The sequence below is a fragment of the Gigantopelta aegis genome, chromosome 5, assembly GCF_016097555.1.
Source record: "Gigantopelta aegis isolate Gae_Host chromosome 5, Gae_host_genome, whole genome shotgun sequence".
NCBI classification, from domain to species: Eukaryota; Metazoa; Mollusca; class Gastropoda; order Neomphalida; family Peltospiridae; genus Gigantopelta; species Gigantopelta aegis.
This window is the reverse complement of record NC_054703.1, coordinates 19482979-19506238: the sequence shown is the minus strand read 5'-3', so window position 1 is coordinate 19506238 and position 23260 is coordinate 19482979. Positions and strand designations below refer to the sequence as shown.

At 42.1% G+C, this 23260-nt stretch overlaps 1 protein-coding gene across 3 annotated transcripts in view; it reads right to left on the bottom strand.

Moving 5' to 3' along the window:
• Positions 1-211: 211 nt before the first annotated feature.
• LOC121373393 (MAM domain-containing glycosylphosphatidylinositol anchor protein 2-like) overlaps positions 212-23260 on the bottom strand; it is a 23509-nt gene continuing 460 nt past the window's right edge. Inside the window, exons 1-7 of one of the 3 annotated variants that reach the window (XM_041500030.1) lie at positions 19608-19682; positions 18499-18625; positions 15204-15395; positions 9938-10090; positions 7211-7368; positions 3159-3343; positions 212-280 (exon numbers count right to left, since the gene is read on the bottom strand). In XM_041500030.1, the coding sequence (XP_041355964.1) occupies position 280; positions 3159-3343; positions 7211-7368; positions 9938-10090; positions 15204-15395; positions 18499-18625; positions 19608-19667 (876 nt within the window). In that variant the 5' untranslated portion in view covers positions 19668-19682 and the 3' untranslated portion in view covers positions 212-279. Of the gene's footprint in view, positions 281-3158; positions 3344-7210; positions 7369-9937; positions 10091-15203; positions 15396-18498; positions 18626-19607; positions 19683-23260 lie in introns of those variants that run through there. The other 2 variants (XM_041500031.1, XM_041500033.1) reach the window with 2 other exon arrangements.

Sequence of the window (23260 nt, the reverse complement as noted above, 5' to 3'; positions counted from 1 at the left end):
CGAATCATTTCGTACACCCTCGGCATAAACCCGAATATTTTCAAATTATTTTCAAATCACTGGCATGATTTTGCAAGTAAGGTTTTGATTCATCGAATGAAAGGTCAACTGGACATGAGCCCCAACGGGCTGCTGTTAGATCCACATGTAATAGTGGAGCTAATTTTTGATTAGATTGGGGATGTACACATTACAAATAGAACATGTAGTATTTGTTTTAAAATGTTTAATTCAATTTGTTAGTCAAGATGTGCTTCTTCTGTGATGGCAAGTCGGCGTCCTAAAGAAAACAATAGAGATATTACTACAATCATGGGAGGCGTAAAACAATAGAGATATTACTACAATCATATTTTATAGCTTCTAAAAAAACTGTCTTAGTTGTTGTACTTACTAGGCCCCCTCTATACTAGTCTTGTCGACAAAAGCTGTAATAATTTCATGTCGATATTAATTAATTGTTGAAGACACAACTCCTGCTATTGTAACATGTTTCCAACCAACAGAAAAACATTTGTTTCTTGTTAAGAATCAGGGCAGTAACTTGGATACATTTGTTTCTTGTTAAGAATCAGGGCAGTAACTTGGAAACATTTGTTTCTTGTTAAGAATCAGGGCAGTAACTTGGATACATTTGTTTCTTGTTAAGAATCAGGGCAGTAACTTGGATACATTTGTTTCTTGTTAAGAATCAGGGCAGTAACTTGGATACATTTGTTTCTTGTTAAGAATCAGGGCAGTAACTTGGAAACATTTGTTTCTTGTTAAGAATCAGGGTAGTAACTTGGATACATTTGTTTCTTGTTAAGAATCAGGGCAGTAACTTGGAAACATTTGTTTCTTGTTAAGAATCAGGGCAGTAACTTGGATACATTTGTATTAGTATTATTATTATTATTTTTTTTTTTTTTGGGGGGGGGGGGGTGGTGGTGGTGAAGCCAGATCAATTCTTAGAACGAACGAGCATGGGAGGCGTAAAACAATAGGGGGTCCGGGTTAAAATAACCCTTACTCCCCCCTCCCCCCCCCCCTCCCCGGAAATTGTGAAATCTAAAAGCTCTGAAATACCATTTTGCAGCCATTTCAGGGAAGTTACATACCTAAAACGTCAATATCAATAACCGTATACTCCCCCACCCCACCCCTGGTAGCTACGGCCCTGAGAATATCAGAGACTGTACATATCAAATGTGTCTCTGGTTGTCCTAATGTTTGTAGCAACCGACATTGGATTTTACCTTCAAATAATTTCAGACGTTCGGATAAATAAAAATTAGGAAATGAAGTGAGTTTGAGTTGCTATAGAAATATGTACGGCCAGATGCAGAGAGATAAAAAACACCTTTTGTTGTTCAACGACACCGCTAGAACACATTGATTTATTTATCTTTGTTTATTGGATATCAAACATTTGGTAATTTTAATATATACGTGTAGTCTTAAAGAGGAAACCCGCTGTATTTTTTCATTAGTAGCAAGCAAGGACTCTTTTATATGCACCATCCCACAGAAAGGATAGCATATACCACAGCCTTTGATATATTTTTGATATATATCGTGGTGCACTGCCTGGAACGAGAAATAACCCAATGGGTCCATCGTCGGGCATCGATCCCAGACCGACCACGCATCGGGTGAACGCTTTACCACTGGGCTACGAGTATTTACTGTCACCATTGGGCACTCAGTGGGCAGGGCGTAGCTCAGTGGTAAAACGTTCGCCTTATGCGCGATCGATCCACGTCATTGGCCCAATGGGCTATTTCTTGTTCCGGCCAGTGACTCACTACTTGTATATCAAAAGCCGTGGTATCCTGTCTGTGGGGATAGTGTACAGAAAATATGTCTTGCTACTAATGGTACCGGCCTCGGTGGCGTCGTGGTAGGCCATCGGTCTACAGACTGGTAGGTACTGGGTTCGGATCCCAGTCAAGGCATGGGATTTTTAATATACCGACTCCAAACCCTGAGTGAGTGCTCCACAAGGCTCAATGGGTAGGTGTAAACCACTTGCACCGACCAGTGATCCATAACTGGTTCAACAAAGGCCATGGTTTATGCTATCCTGCCTGTGGGAAGCGCAAATAAAAGATCCCTTGATGCTAATCGGAATCAATGTGCTCTAGTGGTGACACCCAAGGAAACACTGGACATGGGTGTACAGAAATGAATTTTTAAAGCTAGAAGTTGCAAGTTTCGCAGTAATGTCGTTGAAGGCTATGTCACCACCCCCACTTACTAGCACTCTCGCGAGTCGCAGTGATGTCGTCGAAGCCGATGTCACCACCCCCACTTACTAGCACCCTCGCGAGTCGCAGTTATGTCGTCGAAGTCGATATCACCCCCACTTACTAGCACCTCCGCGAGTCGCAGTGATGTCGTCGAAGTCCAATGTCAACACCCCGTCTTACTAGCACCCCCCGCGAGTCGCAGTGATGTCGTCGAAGGCGATGTCACCACCCCCACTTACTAGCACCCCCGCGAGTCGCAGTGATGTCGTCGAAGGCGATGTCACCCCCCCACTTACTAGCACCCCCGCGAGTCGCAGTGATGTCGTCGAAGGCGATGTCACCACCCCCACTTACTAGCACCCCCGCGAGTCGCAGTGATGTCGTCGAAGGCGATGTCACCACCCCCACTTACTAGCACCCCCCGCGAGTCGCAGTGATGTCGTCGAAGGCGATGTCACCCTCCACTTACTAGCACCCCCCGCGAGTCGCAGTGATGTGGTCGAAGGCGATGTCACCACCCCCACTTACTAGCACCCCCCGCGAGTCGCAGTAATGTGGTCGAAGGCGATGTCACCCTCTACGTACTAGCACCCCCGCGAGTCGCAGTGATGTGGTCGAAGGCGATGTCACCCTCCACTTACTAGCACCCCCGCGAGTCGCAGTGATGTGGTCGAAGGCGATGTCACCCTCCACTTACTAGCACCCCCGCGAGTCGCAGTGATGTGGTCGAAGGCGATGTCACCCTCCACTTACTAGTACCCCCGCGAGTCGCAGTGATGTGGTCGAAGACGATGTCACCACCCCCACTTACTAGCACCCCCGCGAGTCGCAGTGATGTCGTCGAAGGCGATGTCACCACCCCCACTTACTAGCACCTCCGCGAGTCGCAGTGATGTCGTCGAAGGCGATGTCACCACCCCCACTTACTAACAGCTCCCACGAGTCGCAGTGATGTCGTCGAAGGCGATGTCACCACGTGGCCCGTCTCCTCTCACTCCCTCGATGATCACCCTGTACGGCTCTGTAGAATCGGGCAAGGTCACTGTAGCCATCTTCCACATGTTCTCGTTAAGCCCTGACCTCTGCCACAGGATTGATGGCACGCCTTTCGTCTGAAAATAACACTGGTCTCGATAGTAGTGTCGACTTTAAGCCATCGGACATAAGGCTTGTAGGTATTTAATTCGCAGCCCGGTACCGGTTCGCACACAGAGACCAACTACACCGATTTTCCTCTGACTAACAACTAACCACTATGTCAGTGCCATGGACAGAGCCCAGACAGCTGATCATTGGATATGAGTACGGAAATAAGTTGGAATGACTGATTGAAAATAGCAAGTTAGACCGCGATTCCATAGTTTGTGTGTCCGTAACGCGCACGAGTCTGTACGTGTCTGTGCGCTTGCAACAGACCCACGACCTAAAGCTAGCAACACACATAATGTCCGTAAACTGATCCGTTTATTAGATGAGTTAAACGGATCTGACAATGACACATCACTGACGTCACATTTGTCTGCGCGGCACAAAAGTCTGCGCATTTTAATTACGTTACATTACGTCTTGAAACAAAATTAATGTTACGGTATGTTTGTAAACAAACAAACAATGTTAATTTAATTCATAAAAAAACTGTTAAAATAAGACATCTTGATCGTGAACATATGTATAAAACTGGTAGATAACAATTTGATTAAAAAAAAAAAAAAAAAAAAGTAATGCACAAAACAATATACTTTTGCCAGCCTTGATCAACGTGTTTTTGTATCACCTGTCAACACGTCTGTCACCGCTGATCAGCCTTGTGTATTAATTTACACACATTTACATAGAAGCTTCTATACATACCTTATTGTAAGTTATGAATACATAAATGAAATCAATGTTTTATTTTATCTGTTAACGTAAACATCCAAGCATACTTTGAATTTCCCTCAGAAATGGACACAACACAACCAATATGGCTGTGAAGACTATCAAGCTTACACTGCCTATTTTTAGCTATAGTCTGTTTCAAAAATATCATTGATTGTCCTATATTTCTAACGAACACATTTACACAGTTAATAACAGACAACTTTTGTAGAATAATGATCATATATTTTGACATTGGCCTCTTTTTATATTGTCATTTTCCGTTGTTCAAACTAAAGAGCATGGAACACCATTTATATTTATCTCATTTGCATAATCTAAATTTTCCTGAAACAGACTATAATAGGAAGTGTTTGTTATCTAGAACTTATAAAAAGTCGGATCAATTACCTGTTCCTTTGTGTGAATATTAGCGACAGAAGTGGTTGTTTTAATGTTTGCGGCGCACTTATGTGCCGTCATGCAGGCCAGTAAATACGGGGGGGGGGGCACTAAAATGCGCTCATTACTTGAGTTTAAAAAAAATTAAAATAACTTTCAGTAGTAACACGTTTGTTGTTCCATTGTACTGTGGCGGTGAAACAAATATTTTTAAAGAAAGATTTTAACTTTAAAATATAACACAAATGCTTAGCTGCGCAGACTTAGGTGCCACCGGTGTATATGTGAAATAGTGTCCGTAAAAGCCAGGATTACGGAGGACAACTCTCAAAATCGCCATACAACTTAACGCCAAAGACTTAGTGAAAACTGATTTTAAATAGATGTTTTGTATAGGCCTACCACAGGAGTACATAAAACATGCAAGTATATAAAGTAATCAGGTCTGATAAGGTCACGTGTTTGACCTGTCAGAGAACCTCATATGGTGCTAATTGTGAGTCTTCACAGTTAAATGGTAACCCCAGCCATTGTTTATCCCAGCACCGAGACTAGAAAACTACAATTTTCTAATACAGGGTCTTTCCCAATATGACGTCATAATATGGGAATCATTGCCCCGTCGTTAACAGTGCTTTTTCGAAGCGTGTGACAATCGGATCCGACAAATAAACGTTACGGACATATTTGCCAGTCGTCATTAAAAACCATTAAAATTAATAATGGTGTGTAACCTTAACACTGACAGCTTGGTTCGAAATCACTAAACTCTCGCATCTCCGCCGCCTTACAGTGTGGTGCAAAACGACTTAAGCTTATAACGAGCCTAAGAGAGTTTTGTGAGTTAGGTCCTAGAGGGTTATAAATAAGTATGAAAGCACGTAGATGGACGAACGGATCGAGAGAAGGATGAACGGATTGATGGATACTTATGTTCGATCAATGATCGGGTGGGTTGGTTTGTGTGAGTAGATCCATGCATGGACGAACGGATGGATGGATGGTTGAAGGGTATAAAGATAAACTAAATCTGAACGACAAAACCATAATACGTAATCAAGGTCGTATCTTTGCACAATGCAAAGTCCAATGAGCATTGGAAAATAGTGGTTGATTCCATGAATTTCTATCTTTAGTGCCTCGTTTATAAGACACCTACTCCAGAGGATATCCTTTGCTGGATATTTCATCCTCCAGTCAGAGCCAAAAAGAGGACTGCCAATCCCAGACTAGTTTACAAAATTAAAACTAGCACTCACGAATCACTGTGAAAACGGTGATAATATCAGGTGTTCGCCAAACATGTCTATATCGTGCAACACCGGTAACACCCGTCAAGACTGCCAAACAGGAGCATATCCTGCAACATTGGTAACACCCGTGAAGACTGCCAAACATGAGCATATTGTGCAACACCGGTAACACCCGTCAAGACTGCCAAACATTAGCATATCGTGCAACACCGGTAACACCCGTCAAGACTGCCAGACAGGAGCATATCGTGCAACACCGGTAACACCCGTCAAGACTGCCAAACATGAGCATATCGTGCAACACCGGTAACACCCGTCAAGACTGCCAAACATGAGCATATCGTGCAACACCGGTAACACCCGTCAAGACAGACAAACATGAGCATATCGTGCAACACCGGTAACACCCGTCAAGACTGCCAAACATGAGCATATCGTACAACACCGGTAACACCCGTCAAGACTGCCAAACATGAGCATATCCTGCAACACCGGTAACAACCGTCAAGACTGCCAAACATGAGCATATCGTGCAACACCGGTAACACCCGTCAAGACTGCCAACCATGAGCATATCGTGCAACACCGGTAACACCCGTCAAGACTGCAAAACATGAGCATATCCTGCAACACCGGTAACACCCGTCAAGACTGCCAAACAGGAGCATATCGTACAACACCGGTAACACCCGTCAAGACTGCCAAACATGAGCATATCGTGCAACACCGGTAACACCCGTCAAGACTGTCAAAGATGAGCATATCGTGCAACATCGGTAACACCCGTCAAGACTTCCAAACATGAGCATATCGTACAACACCGGTAACACTCGTCAAGACTGCCAGACATGAACATATCCTGCAACACCGGTAACACCCGTCAAGACTGCCAGACATGAGCATATCGTACAACACCGGTAACACCCGTCAAGACTGCCAAACAGGACGGGACGGATGGATACATTGTTGGATGGATGAATGTGTGGGTTGTGGGTGGACGGATGAACGTACGGACAGACATATATGTATGTATGTATGTATGTATGTATGTATGTATATATGTATGTATACACACACATACACATACACACACACACACACACACACACACACACACACACACACACACCATGGGAACGAGATTTTAGCATATAAAATGTCCCTTGGTACTAATGGAAAACAATGTAGTGGGTGCCAATTGTTTGTCATCCAATAGCCGATAATTAATTAATCAATGTGCTCTAGTGGTGTCGTTATACAAAACAAACTTTAACTTTAACATACATATTGTAATATTATGGGTTTATATGTACAGGCGTATGAAGCGCCTGAGCGCTACCTCGACATGTGATTGAGCCCAGTGATATCTCACCGCTGCCACCATGTTATGTTTTGTTGCCGTGTTAGTCTGACATAGTTGACATGACAAATAATGACCAGGTTCAAACCAAAAACATGAACACATACCGTTGTTTTTATGCGTAGCGACCCGGTCGATAGACCGTACATATGGTAGAAGAACTGCAGACACAAGTCGGATTGGAATGTAATTTCCGCTGACTCCAGTCTGGCAACGTCTCCTTCTTGTACTGGATAGGACGCCTCAAAGTACATGAACCAACCAGCTGGTGGGGGAGAAAAGTAATTTGAAAAATTAGTTCATTTTCATTCTTTTCATTTCAACTTATTTTCATGCTTGTATCTAATTAATGTTCAAGCACGCTATCTTGGGTATACACCTCAGCTATATGGGCTGTCTATCCAGGACAGTAGATTAGTGGTTAGTGAGAAACAAGCAGATGTAGATGTCTTACACCTACCCACTGAGTGAATAAAACTCGCTGCGAACCTTGTACCGACCAGCTTTATATTCGATGCCTTAACCACGACACCACCGAGGCCAGTAAACAATCAAATAAAACTCGCTGCGAACCTTGTACCGACCAGCTTTATATTCGATGCCTTAACCACGACACCACCGAGGCCAGTAAACAATCAAATAAAACTCGCTGCGAACCTTGTACCGACCAGCTTTATATTCGATGCCTTAACCACGACACCACCGAGGCCAGTAAACAATCAAATAAAACTCGCTGCGAACCTTGTACCGACCAGCTTTATATTCGATGCCTTAACCACGACACCACCGAGGCCAGTAAACAATCAAATAAAACTCGCTGCGAACCTTGTACCGACCAGCTTTATATTCGATGCCTTAACCACGACACCACCGAGGCCAGTAAACAATCAAATAAAACTCGCTGCGAACCTTGTACCGACCAGCTTTATATTCGATGCCTTAACCACGACACCACCGAGGCCAGTAAACAATCAAATAAAACTCGCTGCGAACCTTGTACCGACCAGCTTTATATTCGATGCCTTAACCACGACACCACCGAGGCCAGTAAACAATCAAATAAAACTCGTTTATTTTGCGAAAGAACATAGCACTCTACCGCTACGCGATCTCGTGGTATATATTCTTATGCAAACTAAACTTGTGCAATATATAAGAAGCGAAAACAACGTATGTGAAGTTCTGTATATGTAACAAATAGGTTTCAACTAAACTGGAAATTGTTTAAATGACATATATGTGCGCATTTTATTACCATATTTGTTAGAATGTATGTTTGATGTTAGCTGTGTCGTAATATACTGCAAAAAGGACTGCTCGCATTTAATTACGATTTCACCTAAAGTGCATGCAGTCGGTAACTCTGGAGTTGAAGATAGATGTGTATGAATTCCAGTTAGGTTTTCAGCATTAATAAGTTTAGCTACCCACGACGGTTTGTTATTCTGAGCTGACTTTGAACTATCAATACACGCCGCAGTTAACAGTGGGTTTTTTGAAGTCTGGATATGTAATACATATTTAAAGGCATTAATAATTATATCATACGTCAGTGGCAATCTTCCTAATTCTGCTAATGCTGCAGCATTACAGGTATATTTACTGACCCCCAAAATCCATTTACAGAATTTTATGTGGACTTTTTCTACATCAACAGTAAAATAACTTGTGTTACAAACATGTGGTCCCCAAATTTTACTCCCATGTAACAACACTGGTTTAATTAATGTATTGAATAGTTTAGTGCAAATATTGATATGTGGATTGTGTTTGAGAATGAATTTTAATAAGTGATTTAAAGATTTAAGTCCTGTGTTTTTTAAATACTTTACACCAATGTTGAATTTACCATGGCTGTCTATAGTGATACCCAAATATGTGTAGTCATTAGAGATGTTACTTTTGGAGGACCCTAAGGTAAATTTAAGGTGATCTGTGTTCGTTTTATGCTTATTGAAGACAATAATGTTAGATTTTTCAACATTAACGGGAAGATCATTACACAAAGTATTAGTTGACAGCATTCAGCGTACTTTGGAGCACTGGCGCTGAAGGGGACAGAAGCACCAAATCATCAGCGAATAAGAGAAGGTTGATTTTCAAATTATTCACATCAATAGGTTCACATCGTGGATCAAAATATGTATGTATCACCCCACACCATCACCCACCCACTCATCCCCACCCCCACCTCCAACCACTGGCACTGACAAAGACTGGAAATGGGATGAACGTGCGTGAACCTTTATTAGACACAGGCACGTTAATAAAGTTACTCGGATTCTGGTTGGTGTGTGAAAAATTGGGACCTCTGTTATTTCATAGACACACGGACTCCCATTTTTTTAGGGGTGGGGGATGCAGGCTGGTTTTTGCCCGAATTAAACGATAATTCCCGATTCTGGATAATAACATTTATTCATATTAGCATTACAATCAAACAGCTATATAGGGTTGCAAACGAATCACTACACATTTGTACATGGATTACAGCTAAGTTTGAGGGTAGAATGATGGAAATACAAGGTAAAAAAGTCTCAGATTAGCATATTTTTCCCGAATATTTATAATTTTTGTCCGAATTTGAGGTTTTGTTCCCTCTGTCTCGTACGCTTATGTGTAATTTAGAGCATTATGGACATAAAACAAACACCATCACGAGCTCAATAGCAGATGAGATAATCGTACATACATCTCCCTTTTTGGACGTTTTCAACTTTTCACAGGTGAATTTCTATTTCATCTTCTAGGTCTAAAACACGGACTACTTTTCGCTTTTTCGCTATTTAGTGTCTCAAACCGCGCTGTTAGTCGAAGTAAGAAACAAAGCTAACCTCCAGTATGGCCAAAGCCAGGACCAGTCCTGGCAGTAGGGGTGGGTGTATCAGAGCGGACCCAATCTTCGTCGTCGTCTGTTGACTGTTGCCACGAACAGAGGTCTTTATCAAAATCACAATTCAGAGTTTCCGTGACGTAATCTTTATTTTCTACAAAGAAAGAAATGTTTTATTTAACGATGCACTCAACACATTTTATTTACGGTTATATGGCGTCAGACATATGGTCAAGGACCACACATATTGAGAGAGGAAACCTGCTGTCGCCACTTCATGGGCTACTCTTTTCGATTAGCAGCAAGGGATCTGTTATATGCACCATCCCAAAGACAGGGTAGTACATACCACGGCCTTTGATATACCAGTCGTGGTGTACTGGCTGGAACGAGAAAAAGAAATAGCCCAATGGGCCAACCGATGGTGTTCGATCCCAGACCGATCGCGCATCGAGCGAGCGCTTTACCACTGGGCTACGTCCCTCCCTTTTATTTTCTACAAAGCAACACAGTCAAAATTGGTTCATTTCACGACAATAAAGAAACGGAATGTAAGTAAAATACTTCAAAGCTTTTAAATTTTCCTTTGGTTTATTACAGGAAATTGAAACAAATGAACGATTAGTATTTCAAAATTTGCCTTAAATAAAAAAATTAAATAAAACCCCACGAAAATTCATAATAGTGATAGATATGCGAAACGTTCGAGCAAGTCAAATTTGAGAAACAAATGATTCGTTCGGGCATTAAATTTGAGACGTCATTCGCGGTGGGAAAGAAGAGAAATGGGTTGCCTAAACTTGTTTTAAGCGTAATCCATAAAGTGTTAACGAATACCGTAATCCTTGAATAAAAGCCTGCCTCGATTAGTGGTCGAGTCTCACAGCATCACGAAAACCATAGAGGCCTGCCTTGAATAGAAGCCAGTCTCGATTATAGAGACCGGGTCTCAGAGCATCACGAAAACCATAGAAGTCTGCCTTGAATAGAAGCCTGCCTTGAATAGAGACCGGGTCTCACAGCATCACGAAAACCATAGAGGCCTGCCTTGAATAGAGACCGGGTCTCACAGCATCACGAAAACCATAGAGGCCTGCCTTGAATAGAAGCCAGTCTCGATTATAGAGACCGGGTCTCACAGCATCTCGAAAAACATAGAGGTCTGCCTTGAATAGAAGCCTGCCTTGAATAGAGACCGGGTCTCACAGCATCACGAAAACCATAGAGGCCTGCCTTGAATAGAGACCGGGTCTCAGAGCATCACGAAAACCATAGAGGCCTGCCTTGAATAGAAGCCAGTCTCGATTATAGAGACCGGGTCTCACAGCATCTCGAAAAACATAGAGGTCTGCCTTGAATAGAAGCCTGCCTTGAATAGAGACCGGGTCTCACAGCATCACGAAAACCATAGAGGCCTGCCTTGAATAGAGACCGGGTCTCAGAGCATCACGAAAACCATAGAGGCCTGCCTTGAATAGAGACCGGGTCTCAGAGCATCACAAAAACCATAAAAGCCTGCCTTGAATAGAAGCCAGCCTCGATTATAGAGACCGGGTCTCACAGCATCACGAAAACCATAGAGGCCTGCCTTGAATAGAAGCCAGCCTCGATTGTAGAGACCAGGTCTCACTGCATCACGAAAACCATAGAGGCCTCCCTTGAAAAGAAACCAGCCTCGATTATAGAGACCGGGTCTCACTGCATCACGAAAACCATAGAGGCCTGCCTTGAATAGAAGCCAGCCTCGATTATAGAGACCGGGTCTCACAGCTTCACGAAAAGCATAGAGGCATGCCTTGAACAGAAGCCAGCCTCGATTATAGAGACCGGGTCTCACAGCATCACGAAAACCATAGAGGCTTGCCTTGAATAGAAGCCAGCCTCGATTATAGAGACCGGGTCTCACAGCATCACGAAAACCATAGAGGCCTGCCTTGAATAGAAGTCTGCCTCGATTATAGAGACCGGATCTCACAGCATCACAAAAACCATAGCGGCCTGCCTTGAATAGAAGCAATTCTCGATTATAGAGACCGGGTCTCAGAGCATCACGAAAACCATAGAGGCCTGCCTTGAATAGAAGCCTGCCTTGAATAGAGACCGGGTCTCACAGCATCACGAAAACCATAGAGGCCTGCCTTGAATAGAAGCCAGTCTCGATTATAGAGACCGGGTCTCACAGCATCTCGAAAAACATAGAGGCCTGCCTTGAATAGAAGCCTGCCTTGAATAGAGACCGGGTCTCACAGCATCACAAAAACCATAGAGGCCTGCCTTGAATAGAGACCGTGTCTCACAGCATCACGAAAACCATAGAGGCCTGCCATGAATAGAAGCCAGCCTCGATTATAGAGACCGGGTCTCACAGCATCACGAAAACCATAGTGGCCTGCCATGAATAGAAGCCAGCCTCGATTATAGAGACCGGGTCTCACAGCATCACGAAAACCATAGAGGCCTGCCATGAATAGAAGCCAGCCTCGATTATAGAGACCGGGTCTCACTGCATCACGAAAACCATAGAGGCCTGCCTTGAATAGAAGCCAGCCTCGATTATAGAGACCGGGTCTCACAGCATCACGAAAACCATAGAGGCCTGCCATGAATAGAAGCCAGCCTCGATTATAGAGACCGGGTCTCACTGCATCACGAAAACCATAGAGGCCTTCCTTGAATAGAAGCATGCCTCGATTAGAGAGACCGGGTCTCACAGCATCACGAAAACCATAGAGGCCTCAGATGAATAGAAGCCAGCCTGGATTATAGAGACCGGGTCTCACAGCATTACGAAAACAATACAGGCCTCCCTTGAACAGAAGCCTGCCTCGATTATAGAGACCGCGATTACAGAGACCGGGTCTCACAGCATCACGAAAACCATAGAGGCCTGCCTTGAATAGAAGCCAGCCTCGATTATAGAGACCGGGTCTCACAGCATCACGAAAATCATAGAGGCCTGCCTTGAATAGAAGCCTGCCTCGATTATAGAGACCGGGTCTCACAGGATCAGGAAAACCACAGAGGTCTGCTTTGAATTGAAGCCAGGCTCGATTATAGAGACCGGGTCTCACAGCATGACGAAAAACATAGAGGCCTGCCTTGAATAGAAGGCAGCCTCGATTATAGAGACCGGGTCTCACAGCATGACGAAAAACATAGAGGCCTGCCTTGAATAGAAGCCAGCCTCGATTATACAGACCGGGTCCCACAGCATCACGAAAACCATAGATTATAGAGACCGGATCTCAGAGCATCACGAAAACCATAGAGGCCTGCTTTGAATAGAAGCCTGCCTTGAATAGAGACCGGGTCTCACAGCATCACGAAAACCATAGAGGCCTGCCTTGAATAGAAGCCAGTCTCGATTATAGAGACCGGGTCTTACAGCATCACGAAAAACATAGAGGCCTGCCTTGAATAGAAGCCTGCCTCGATTATAGAGACCGCGATTACAGAGACCGGGTCACACAGCATCACGAAAACCATAGAGGCCTGCCTTGAATAGAAGCCAGCCTCGATTATAGAGACCGGGTCTCACAGCATCACGAAAATCATAGAGGCATGCCTTGAACAGAAGCCAGCCTCGATTATAGAGACCGGGTCTCACAGCATCACGAAAAACATAGAGGCCTGCCTTGAATAGAAGCCAGTCTCGATTATAGAGACCGGGTCTCACAGCATCACGAAAAACATAGAGGCCTGCCTTGAATAGAAGCCTGCCTCGATTATAGAGACCGCGATTACAGAGACCGGGTCTGACAGCATCACGAAAACCATAGAGGCCTGCCTTGAATAGAAGCCAGCCTCGATTATAGAGACCGGGTCTCACAGCATCACGAAAATCATAGAGGCATGCCTTGAATAGAAGCCTGCCTCGATTATAGAGACCGCGATTACAGAGACCGGGTCTGACAGCATCACGAAAACCATAGAGGCCTGCCTTGAACAGAAGCCAGCCTCGATTATAGAGACCGGGTCTCACAGCATCACGAAAAACATAGAGGCCTGCCTTGAATAGAAGCCAGCCTCGATTATACAGACCGGGTCCCACAGCATCACAAAAACCATAGATTATAGAGACCGGATCTCAGAGCATCACGAAAACCATAGAGGCCTGCCTTGAATAGAAGCCTGCCTTGAATATAGACCAGGTCTCACAGCATCACAAAAAACATAGAGGCCTGCCTTGAATAGAGATCGGGTCTCAGAGCATCACGAACACCATAGAGGACTGCCTTGAATAGAGACCGGGTCTCAGAGCATCACAAAAACCATTGAGGCCTGCCTTGAGTAGAAGCCAGCCTAGATTATAGAGACCGGGTCTCACTGCATCACGAAAACCATAGAGGCATGCTTTGAATAGAAGCCAGCCTCGATTATAGAGACCGGGTCTCACAGCATCACGAAAACCATAGAGGCCTGCCTTGAATAGAGACCGGGTCTCAGAGCATCACAAAAACCATAGAAGCCTGCCTTGAATAGAAGCCAGCCTAGATTATAGAGACCGGGTCTCACAGCATCACGAAAACCATAGAGGCCTGCCTTGAATAGAAGCCAGCCTCGATTATAGAGACCGGGTCTCACAGCATCACGAAAACCATAGAGGCCTGCCTTGAATAGAAGCCAGCCTCGATTATAGAGACCGGGTCTCACAGCATCACGAAAACCATAGAGGCCTGCCTTGAATAGAAGCCTGCCTCGATTATAGAGACCGGGTCTCACAGTATCACGAAAATCATAGAGGCCTGTCTTGAATAGAAGCCAGCCTCGATTATAGAGACCGGGTCTCACAGCATTACGAAAACCATAGATGCCTGCCTTGAACAGAAGCCTGCCTCGATTATAGAGACCGCGATTACAGAGACCGGGTCTCAGAGCATCACGAAAACCATAGAGGCCTGCCTTGAATAGAAGCCAGCCTCGATTATAGAGACTTGCCTTACATAAAGGCCATCTCTGGTACTGTAGCTTTGTCAGGTGAATGGCCACAGTATACTCCTCACTTCCGTTGCCTGACGTAAAAAGCTAATATAAAAACATAGTGAGAATAACAGGACAGAAGAAGCTAGGTGTGCAAGGTTACATCAGAAGATGTTACACTAAGGCTATGTTAACATAGTTTGCATAAAAAAAAAAATAGGAGCCTGCCTTGTATAGAGACCTGCCTCGATTAGAGCCTTGGTCTTAGAGAAACGCGAAAAAAAAGAGAAGAAGTCTAGGCTTCTGTTTAAGGATTTTTATGGTAATTTAAATTTAATACGAAGTACCTGCACACGTTTGTGTGTTGCATTCCGACGTCTCAGTGTCAGTCTTTGGTCCTAGACACATGGGTCCTATAGCGGAATCATTCACAGGCTGGCATGTAACTACTCGGGTTCGAACCTGCGTTCCGCCGCCACACGATTTGCTGCAGCTACTGTGTTTTGCCCATGGTCCCCATAGCGACCGCTCTAAATTATCTGCGAATGTTAAAGTTGCAATCTTAGACATGTTCAAGAGGCCGAGGGGCGGGACGTAGCCCAGAGGTAGAGAAGCTCGCCTGGTGCGCAGTCGGTCTAGGATCGATCCCTGTCGGTGGGCCCATTGGGTTATTTTCTTTCAGAGAGTGCACCACGACTGGTATATCAAAGGCCGTGGTATGTGTTGTCATGTCTGTGGAATGGTACATATAAAATATCCCTTGCTACTAATAACAAAATGTAGCGGGTTTCCGTTCGAAGACATTATGTAAACTAAAATTACCAAATGTTTGACATCCAATAGCAGACGATTAAAGAAAACAAAATTTTACTTTCATGAGGCCGAGCGTTTGTGGCCGCTCGCAAGACTGGTTTCTGCGACTACGTTAAATGAATGTGACGGGATAAGATGAAATCCAGTCAAATTGTTCGCAAGTGCTTTCTCTCTTGAATACAAATTTCAACTTTTATATTGGAATATCTATATACACTCAAAACTGCAGGTTTAATTAGGTCGTTGGTTTTGCAGGTTTATCGTTCCCGAGATGAGGGTTGGTCTGTGATAGAGCACTCGCCTGAGGTTCGATGGGTCTCACGATCGATTCATCTTCAACGCCCTCAGGGTTTGCTTTGTCACAGCCAGCGTCCCTCATCTCAAACGTATGGGCTCCAATTTTTGTACGGGGTGGGTGGGTGTGTGGGGATGGGGTGGGGGTAGGATGGGGTGGGGGTAGGATGGGGTGGGAAGATGGTTTTCCGCCGAATTAAACGAAAATGCCCGAATCTGGATAACAAGATTAATTTATATTAGCGTTACTATCAAACAGCTAAACAGGATTGCAAAAGAATCACTACGCTTTTGTACGTGGATTACAACTAATTTTGCGGTTATAATTATGGAAATACATGGTAAAAAGGCCACATTTTCCCCGAATATCTCTATGGTTTTTGTCCGAATTCGAGGTTTTGCTCCTGTCTCGTACGCTGATGCTCGTCTGGTACACCAATAATTATGGTATGTATCTGTCATGTTTACGGCTAAGGTTGGTAGAAGTAGCTTACGTGACGTCGACTGGCTTTCTTCCCCTCCCTCCCTCCATCTCTCTCTCTCTCTCGCGCCCCCCTCTCTCTCTCTCTCTCTCTCTCTCTCTCTCTCTCTCTCTCTGACACACACACACACACTCTCTCTCTCCCTCCCTCTCTCTCTCTCTCCCTCCCCCCCTCCCTCCCTCTCTCTCTCTCTCTCTCTCTCTCTCTCTCTCTCTCTCTCTCTCTCTCTCTCTCTCTCTCTCTCTCTCTGTCACACACACACTCTCTCTCTCTCTCTCTCTCTCTCTCTCTCTCTCTCTCTCTCTCTCTCTCTCTCTCTCTCTCTCTCTCTCTCTCTCTCTCTTCCCCATTTTAATGTTACACCCATCCCTAGTGAAACGCTGTGGCCGCCCTAGTATTCGTTCGAGAAAGGTAAATGGATACATGCTTATGAATTATTAACAGTGGCAGCATATGGTGTCGAGATACGTTTTGGTGTGGCATATATTGTCAATCATTTTCAGTTCACAGAATAACACAAAATCAGCAAAATAAATACTTGTCAGGCGGTACTGACGTTAACATATTCGGTGGAAATTCGAATGCTAAAGTCTTACAAATCCCACTGAGAAAATTCGGATGGAAATTCGAATGTTAAAATGTAGTGGGTTTTCTCTCGAAGACTATGTCTTATTACCATATGGTTTACATGCAATGGATGATTATTAATAAATTAATGTCTGGGGCGTAGCCAGAGAGGACAAAACGCCGAGCAAAACCCAGACCTGTAAAATAAATATCAGTGTCTTGGGAAAAATAAAATAAATCTGGGGATAATCCAGACGAGGCAATCGCCTCATCTGCCTTATGCTGGCTACGCCATTGAATGTGGTGTCGTTAAACAAAACAAAGTTTAACTTTTAACTATTTTTATTCCTTATGAATGTGTGGGTGATAGGCCTCAGATTACAGTTATCTTCCCATTTCACAAAACCGGAAATATACCCGCGCAAGTAGTCTGCTGTTTGACTGTGATTATTTCATGGCAGACAGCTTTGAAATGGCACCTATTCGACTGAAGTTGACATGGGAGACCTTGTAGTTTGCTAACATGTGTAACTTGTTGACATCGAAGACGTTTTAGTGGTAATTCCAGCCAAAGCAAAAGTAGTGGTTTTTGGTGTAAAATGGGTGTACACCGGCCAGGTTTAGTTGATGTGTCACGAACGAAGGAAAGTGCCAAAAAGTGTGTGTGTGTGGGGGGGGGGGCACACTCGCACCACAAACACAAACACACACACACACACACACACACACACACACACACACACACACACTCATATATATATACATACTCTGTCAAAAAAAACCCGCATAGGTGATAGGTCAAGAAAAGTGTTTGATTTTACAAAATATAGGGTTTTTTTAACAATGTTGCTGAATGACCATGTTTGTTAATGTTCCTGGAATGGGACAGCATGCCCAAATGCACCCTAAAACAAATTTAACTTACGTTGTAGCACGTTGTGCGACAATTGCAGGAAATCGGCGTGAAATGGTCAGATTTTGGCGAATGCACGTGAAACTCGGGGAAAATATTGGAGTAGTGATGCCTCATTTCCATTTCGAAGTAGACAAGTTACAAGATGCCAAGACTAAACCTGCCGAATCGCAACATTGCAATAGGCCGCCTCCAGTTAGGTGATTGGTAGTAATATGTGACATTGACTATTTGTGCAAATGTTATTATCCATTGGCAATAAATAAATACACTTTTATTTGTTATACAGTTGTTATGCAGTATACACCAGATGTTTCATGATTACCCCCCAAAATGGAACTGCAATTTTCAGCAAAAATGACGGTTGCTAATAAAACATTAATTAAATCTCTTAAATGGCACGTGACACCCCAAAACCTAATTTTTTTGCAGGTAGATTAAATGTGAGGTGGCACACTTTTTATTGGTGTTCTGTTTGTGTGTGTTGATACGCTGCTTATATCAGTTTTATTTGTAAACGTTAACATTATCGGCAGTAGGAATTGATTTGGTGTGATGGAACCTCTCACATACCGATCATCCACTGTACCTCCTCTATTGTGGCGTTGAATGGCGGGGATTCCCCTACAGACAGGTCGAACACGGTGACCAGTACAACGAGAGTAACAAGTCCAAACATCTTCAGTTGTCCAGTAATGACCTAAGCATAAGAAATAAAAGTAGGGTAGAGCTTGGGTCATACAAAGTCTAGACATCTTCAGCTATCCGATAATGACCTAAATATAAGAAATAAAAGAAGGGTAGAGCTTGGGTTGTACAAAGACTAGACATCTTCAGCTATCCGATAATGACCTAAATATAAGAAATAAAAGAAGGGTAGAGCTTGGGTTGTACAAAGACTAGACATCTTCAGCTGTCCGATAATGACCTAAATATAACAAATAAAAGAAGGGTAGAGCTTGGGATGTACAAAGACTAGACATCTTCAGCTATCCGATAATGACCTAAATATAACAAATAAAAGAAGGGTAGAAGTTGAGTTGAACAAAGACTAGATATCTTCAGCTATCAGACAACGACCTAACTATAAGAACTAAAAGAAGGGTAGAGCTTGGGTCGTAGGAACGAGCTACCCATAGATCAACTAAATCAAATCAACCAAATTTCAAGTTCGGCGAACCAATCTAAATTTTTCATCAAATCACCTAAATACCTTTACATCGATTATTTTCGAGTTCACCGATAACAAATATTTCGCTTATTCACCAATAATACACACACACCTGGAAGAAACCCGTCGGCATCTATGTATTTAACCGGAACATTATTGCAAGGGGGTACTGTCGGGTTTCTTCATGTAGTATGTGTATTAGTAGTTACTATGTAAATTGTTTGTTATCGGCGAACTCGAGAATTGTCGATGTAACGGTATTTAGCGTCAAATTTCAAAAAATTGTTATTGTATTAGAACGGGAATCTTAGTCTACCGGTCCCTAACCATATGTCTGATGCCATACATAACCGTACATAAAATGTGTTGAGTGCGTCGTTAAATAAAACATTTCCTTGCTTCCTTTTAAAAAAGCGGTAGCACCGGATGTTTATAAAGTTCCCTCATTCCATTTATGCGGAAATCGAAAATAAAATATTTTACAAACCAGATTAGGTCATGCCTGTAGTACCTTAAATGCAGATCTATATCGTTGTGGTCTTACTTGGATCCCTCGTGTAATTGTGGACATTACTCTGAAAGCACTCATTATTATTTCTTTGAAAGTCAGTTTTATAACCAGCAAAGACACATTTTAAACATCTCTAAACAGTTTTGAACCAATTAATCTTCAATTGATTATTGAACGGTCGAGACACGTTTAATGATGATACCAATAAACAAATATTTGAGCATGTTCACAAATACATAAAACAGACACAACGATTTGACTAAGAAAACGTTATTTCATGGTACGGAATTTATTTATTTGCTGTTACTGTTTACTAATTATATTGTTATTATTTACCAGTTGGGGTGTTTAAGAAGACAAAATGTTAATAACGAATATTATTAAGCCATCGATTACTTCTATTTCTTTTCGTTTCCTTTTCTGTCCTTTCAGTTTATTCAATCGTTTTCACAAAGGTTTACTTTAATCGATTGATTGATTTATTTATTGAAAATTGCAGTCGCCATTATTGTACAATTTAATGTTTGTAATTTGGAGAGGGCCTCTAAGTTGGATAACTTGTGCCCAGTCCTTTTGTGTATATATGCATGTGTATATTATATGCAGTAAAATATGTGTTCAATCAAACCGTATTAATGTCCGTCTAGCTCTCGACTCGGGCTTATTAATCATATGTCCTTATCCCTTATCCTTGTCTTTGTCTCTGTCCTAGGGTCGTACCTTCTCGGTGTCCCCACTTGGCTCTTTCTCGTCTCAACCAGTACAACCAAAGTTAAAGTTTGTTTTGTTTAATGACATCTCTAGAACACATTGATTTATAATAAAAGGCAAAAGTTATTGTGACACACAAAAGACAAAGATAATTGATGAAGTTTTACTGCTGTGTATGAAACGTTATGACATGGAAAGAGAAATGTCCGAAGGTATGGAAACAAGCAATAGTCCACGAACCTGCCAAATGCAAATGAGCCACATCACTAGAGGGGGACCAGAGCGAAGTTCACACATTCAGTAGCGAGTATGTCCACCTTGAACATTGATACAGGCCTGGCACCGTCGTCTCATTGAGGCCACTAAACGCTGGAGAAAGTTCCTGGGAATGCCATTCCAGACCTGAGGAAGGATGCGTGGTTCGGATCCATGTGTCTTGGCGAGGGGTTGTCACGGATGGTCGGCCGCTACGGAAACGGTCCCTGACCTGGTTGTTTTGTTGATATCGTTGCCATAAGTGCCATATGGTGTTTCTGTAGACGTTAAATTGACGTGTAACGTCACGCTGCGAGGTCCCAGATTGAAGCATCCCTATGACTCGCCATCTGTCATTTTCACTGAGATGAAATTGCATCAAACAGTTCACTAACGGTGTTTTTCTGACTTCTGGACTTCTGAAGTGGCAATGATTTGCGACTGAATGTCTGGCCTTTTATGGTGAACACTGGACAGGATTTCTCCCGAATACACCATGTTTCTTGCACAAAGCATGCAATGACTGCAACAACTGCTTGGTTACATTTCTTCGAGCTGTTTCATGCACATTTTCTCTGATTTACATCCATAAATCCATTCACAAATTTATTACTCCAAACAATCCATGTCACAATAACTTTTGCCTTTTAGTATATTAATCATCAGCTATTGGATATCATACATTTGGTAATTCTAAAATATAGTCTTAGAAAGGAAACCCGCTACATGTTTCCATTGGTAACAAGGGATCTTTTATATGCATCGTCCCATAGACAGGATAGCACATACCACGGTCTTTCATATACCAGTATAGTCAACACAGTCGAAGTCAGCGACATGTTCTCTACTGATGTACATGTAATAACAAAATATACACTGTTAAATTCATATAGAAGCTTACCCCCCCCCCCCCAAAAAAAAAAAAAAGAAGAAAAAAGAAAAGAAAAGCATGAGCTATTTACGGTGTGCATTGGCATAATCTTTTGTAAAATAGTTATCTTTAAACGACCTCAAATGCCATTTCCTAACATTTCGAAAATAAAAGTAATGATATTTTGGATAACATTTTTCAATTGTTACGAGGTTATTTAGTTTTTGACACTAAACAACTAAAAGGTACTATACACTCATTGTGGGTGGAAGATGGCAGCAACTTTAATGTCAATTATATATTAATTTCTTCTTTTAACTGGGGAAGGGTGTGCATCATTTTTAAGAGTTGGGGTGGTACATCCTGCCCCCACCTCACCCCCTCGTCCGGCGACTATGCCACTACAGTGATAACTGTATATATTACTGAAACAGTTGTTCAATTTAGACGTTTGTTTGAAGACTTTCTAAGCACGTTCTACGGAATTCCGCAATGATAGTGTCAAGTTCACTAAAACGTCGTTTAAATGACATGATAAATGGCGTGAGAGGAGAAGAAAAGACAGTCTGATGGTCAGTTCTAATATGCTTAAATATTAAAAACATACTCGAGATTTGACTATCTACTCTATATGCTTAAATATTAAAAACATACTCGAGAGTTGACCATCTACTCTATATGCTTAAATATTAAAAACATACTCGAGATTTGACTATCTACTCTATATGCTTAAATATTAAAAACATACTCGAGAGTTGACCATCTACTCTATATGCTTAAATACTGAAAATATTCTGGAGATTTGACTATCTACTCTATATGCTTAAATATTGAAACCATACTCGAGATTTGACTATCTACTCTATATGCTTAAATATTAAAAACATACTCGAGAGTTGACCATCTACTCTATATGCTGAAATACTGAAAATATTCTGGAGATTTGACTATCTACTCTATATGCTTAAATATTGAAACCATACTCGAGATTTGACCATCTACTCTATATGCTTAAATATTAAAAACATACTCGAGATTTGACTATCTACTCTATATGCTTAAATATTAAAAACATACTCGAGATTTGACTATCTACTCTATATGCTTAAATATTAAAAACATACTCGAGAGTTGACCATCTACTCTATATGCTTAAATATTGAAAACATACTCGAGAGTTGACCATCTACTCTATATGCTTAAATATTGAAAACATACTCGAGAGTTGACCATCTACTCTATATGCTTAAATATTAAAAACATACTCGAGAGTTGACCATCTACTCTATATGCTGAAATACTGAAAATATTCTGGAGATTTGACTATCTACTCTATATGCTTAAATATTGAAACCATACTCGAGATTTGACTATCTACTCTATATGCTTAAATATTAAAAACATACTCGAGAGTTGACTATCTACTCTATATGCTTAAATATTAAAAACATACTCGAGAGTTGACCATCTACTCTATATGCTTAAATATTAAAACCATACTCGAGATTTGACTATCTACTCTATATGCTTAAATATTAAAACCATACTCGAGATTTGACTATCTACTCTATATGCTTAAATATTAAAAACATACTCGAGAGTTGACCATCTACTCTATATGCTGAAATACTGAAAATATTCTGGAGATTTGACTATCTATTCTATATGCTTAAATACTGAAACCATACTCGAGACTTGATTATCTATTTGTAATTATAGCTACATTATTTTGTTTTTATTTTATTTAAGCATTTTAGAATAAATCATCTATTGTTGCCAACTTAACTTGCCAAATTAAAATAACGAATGAATTTGT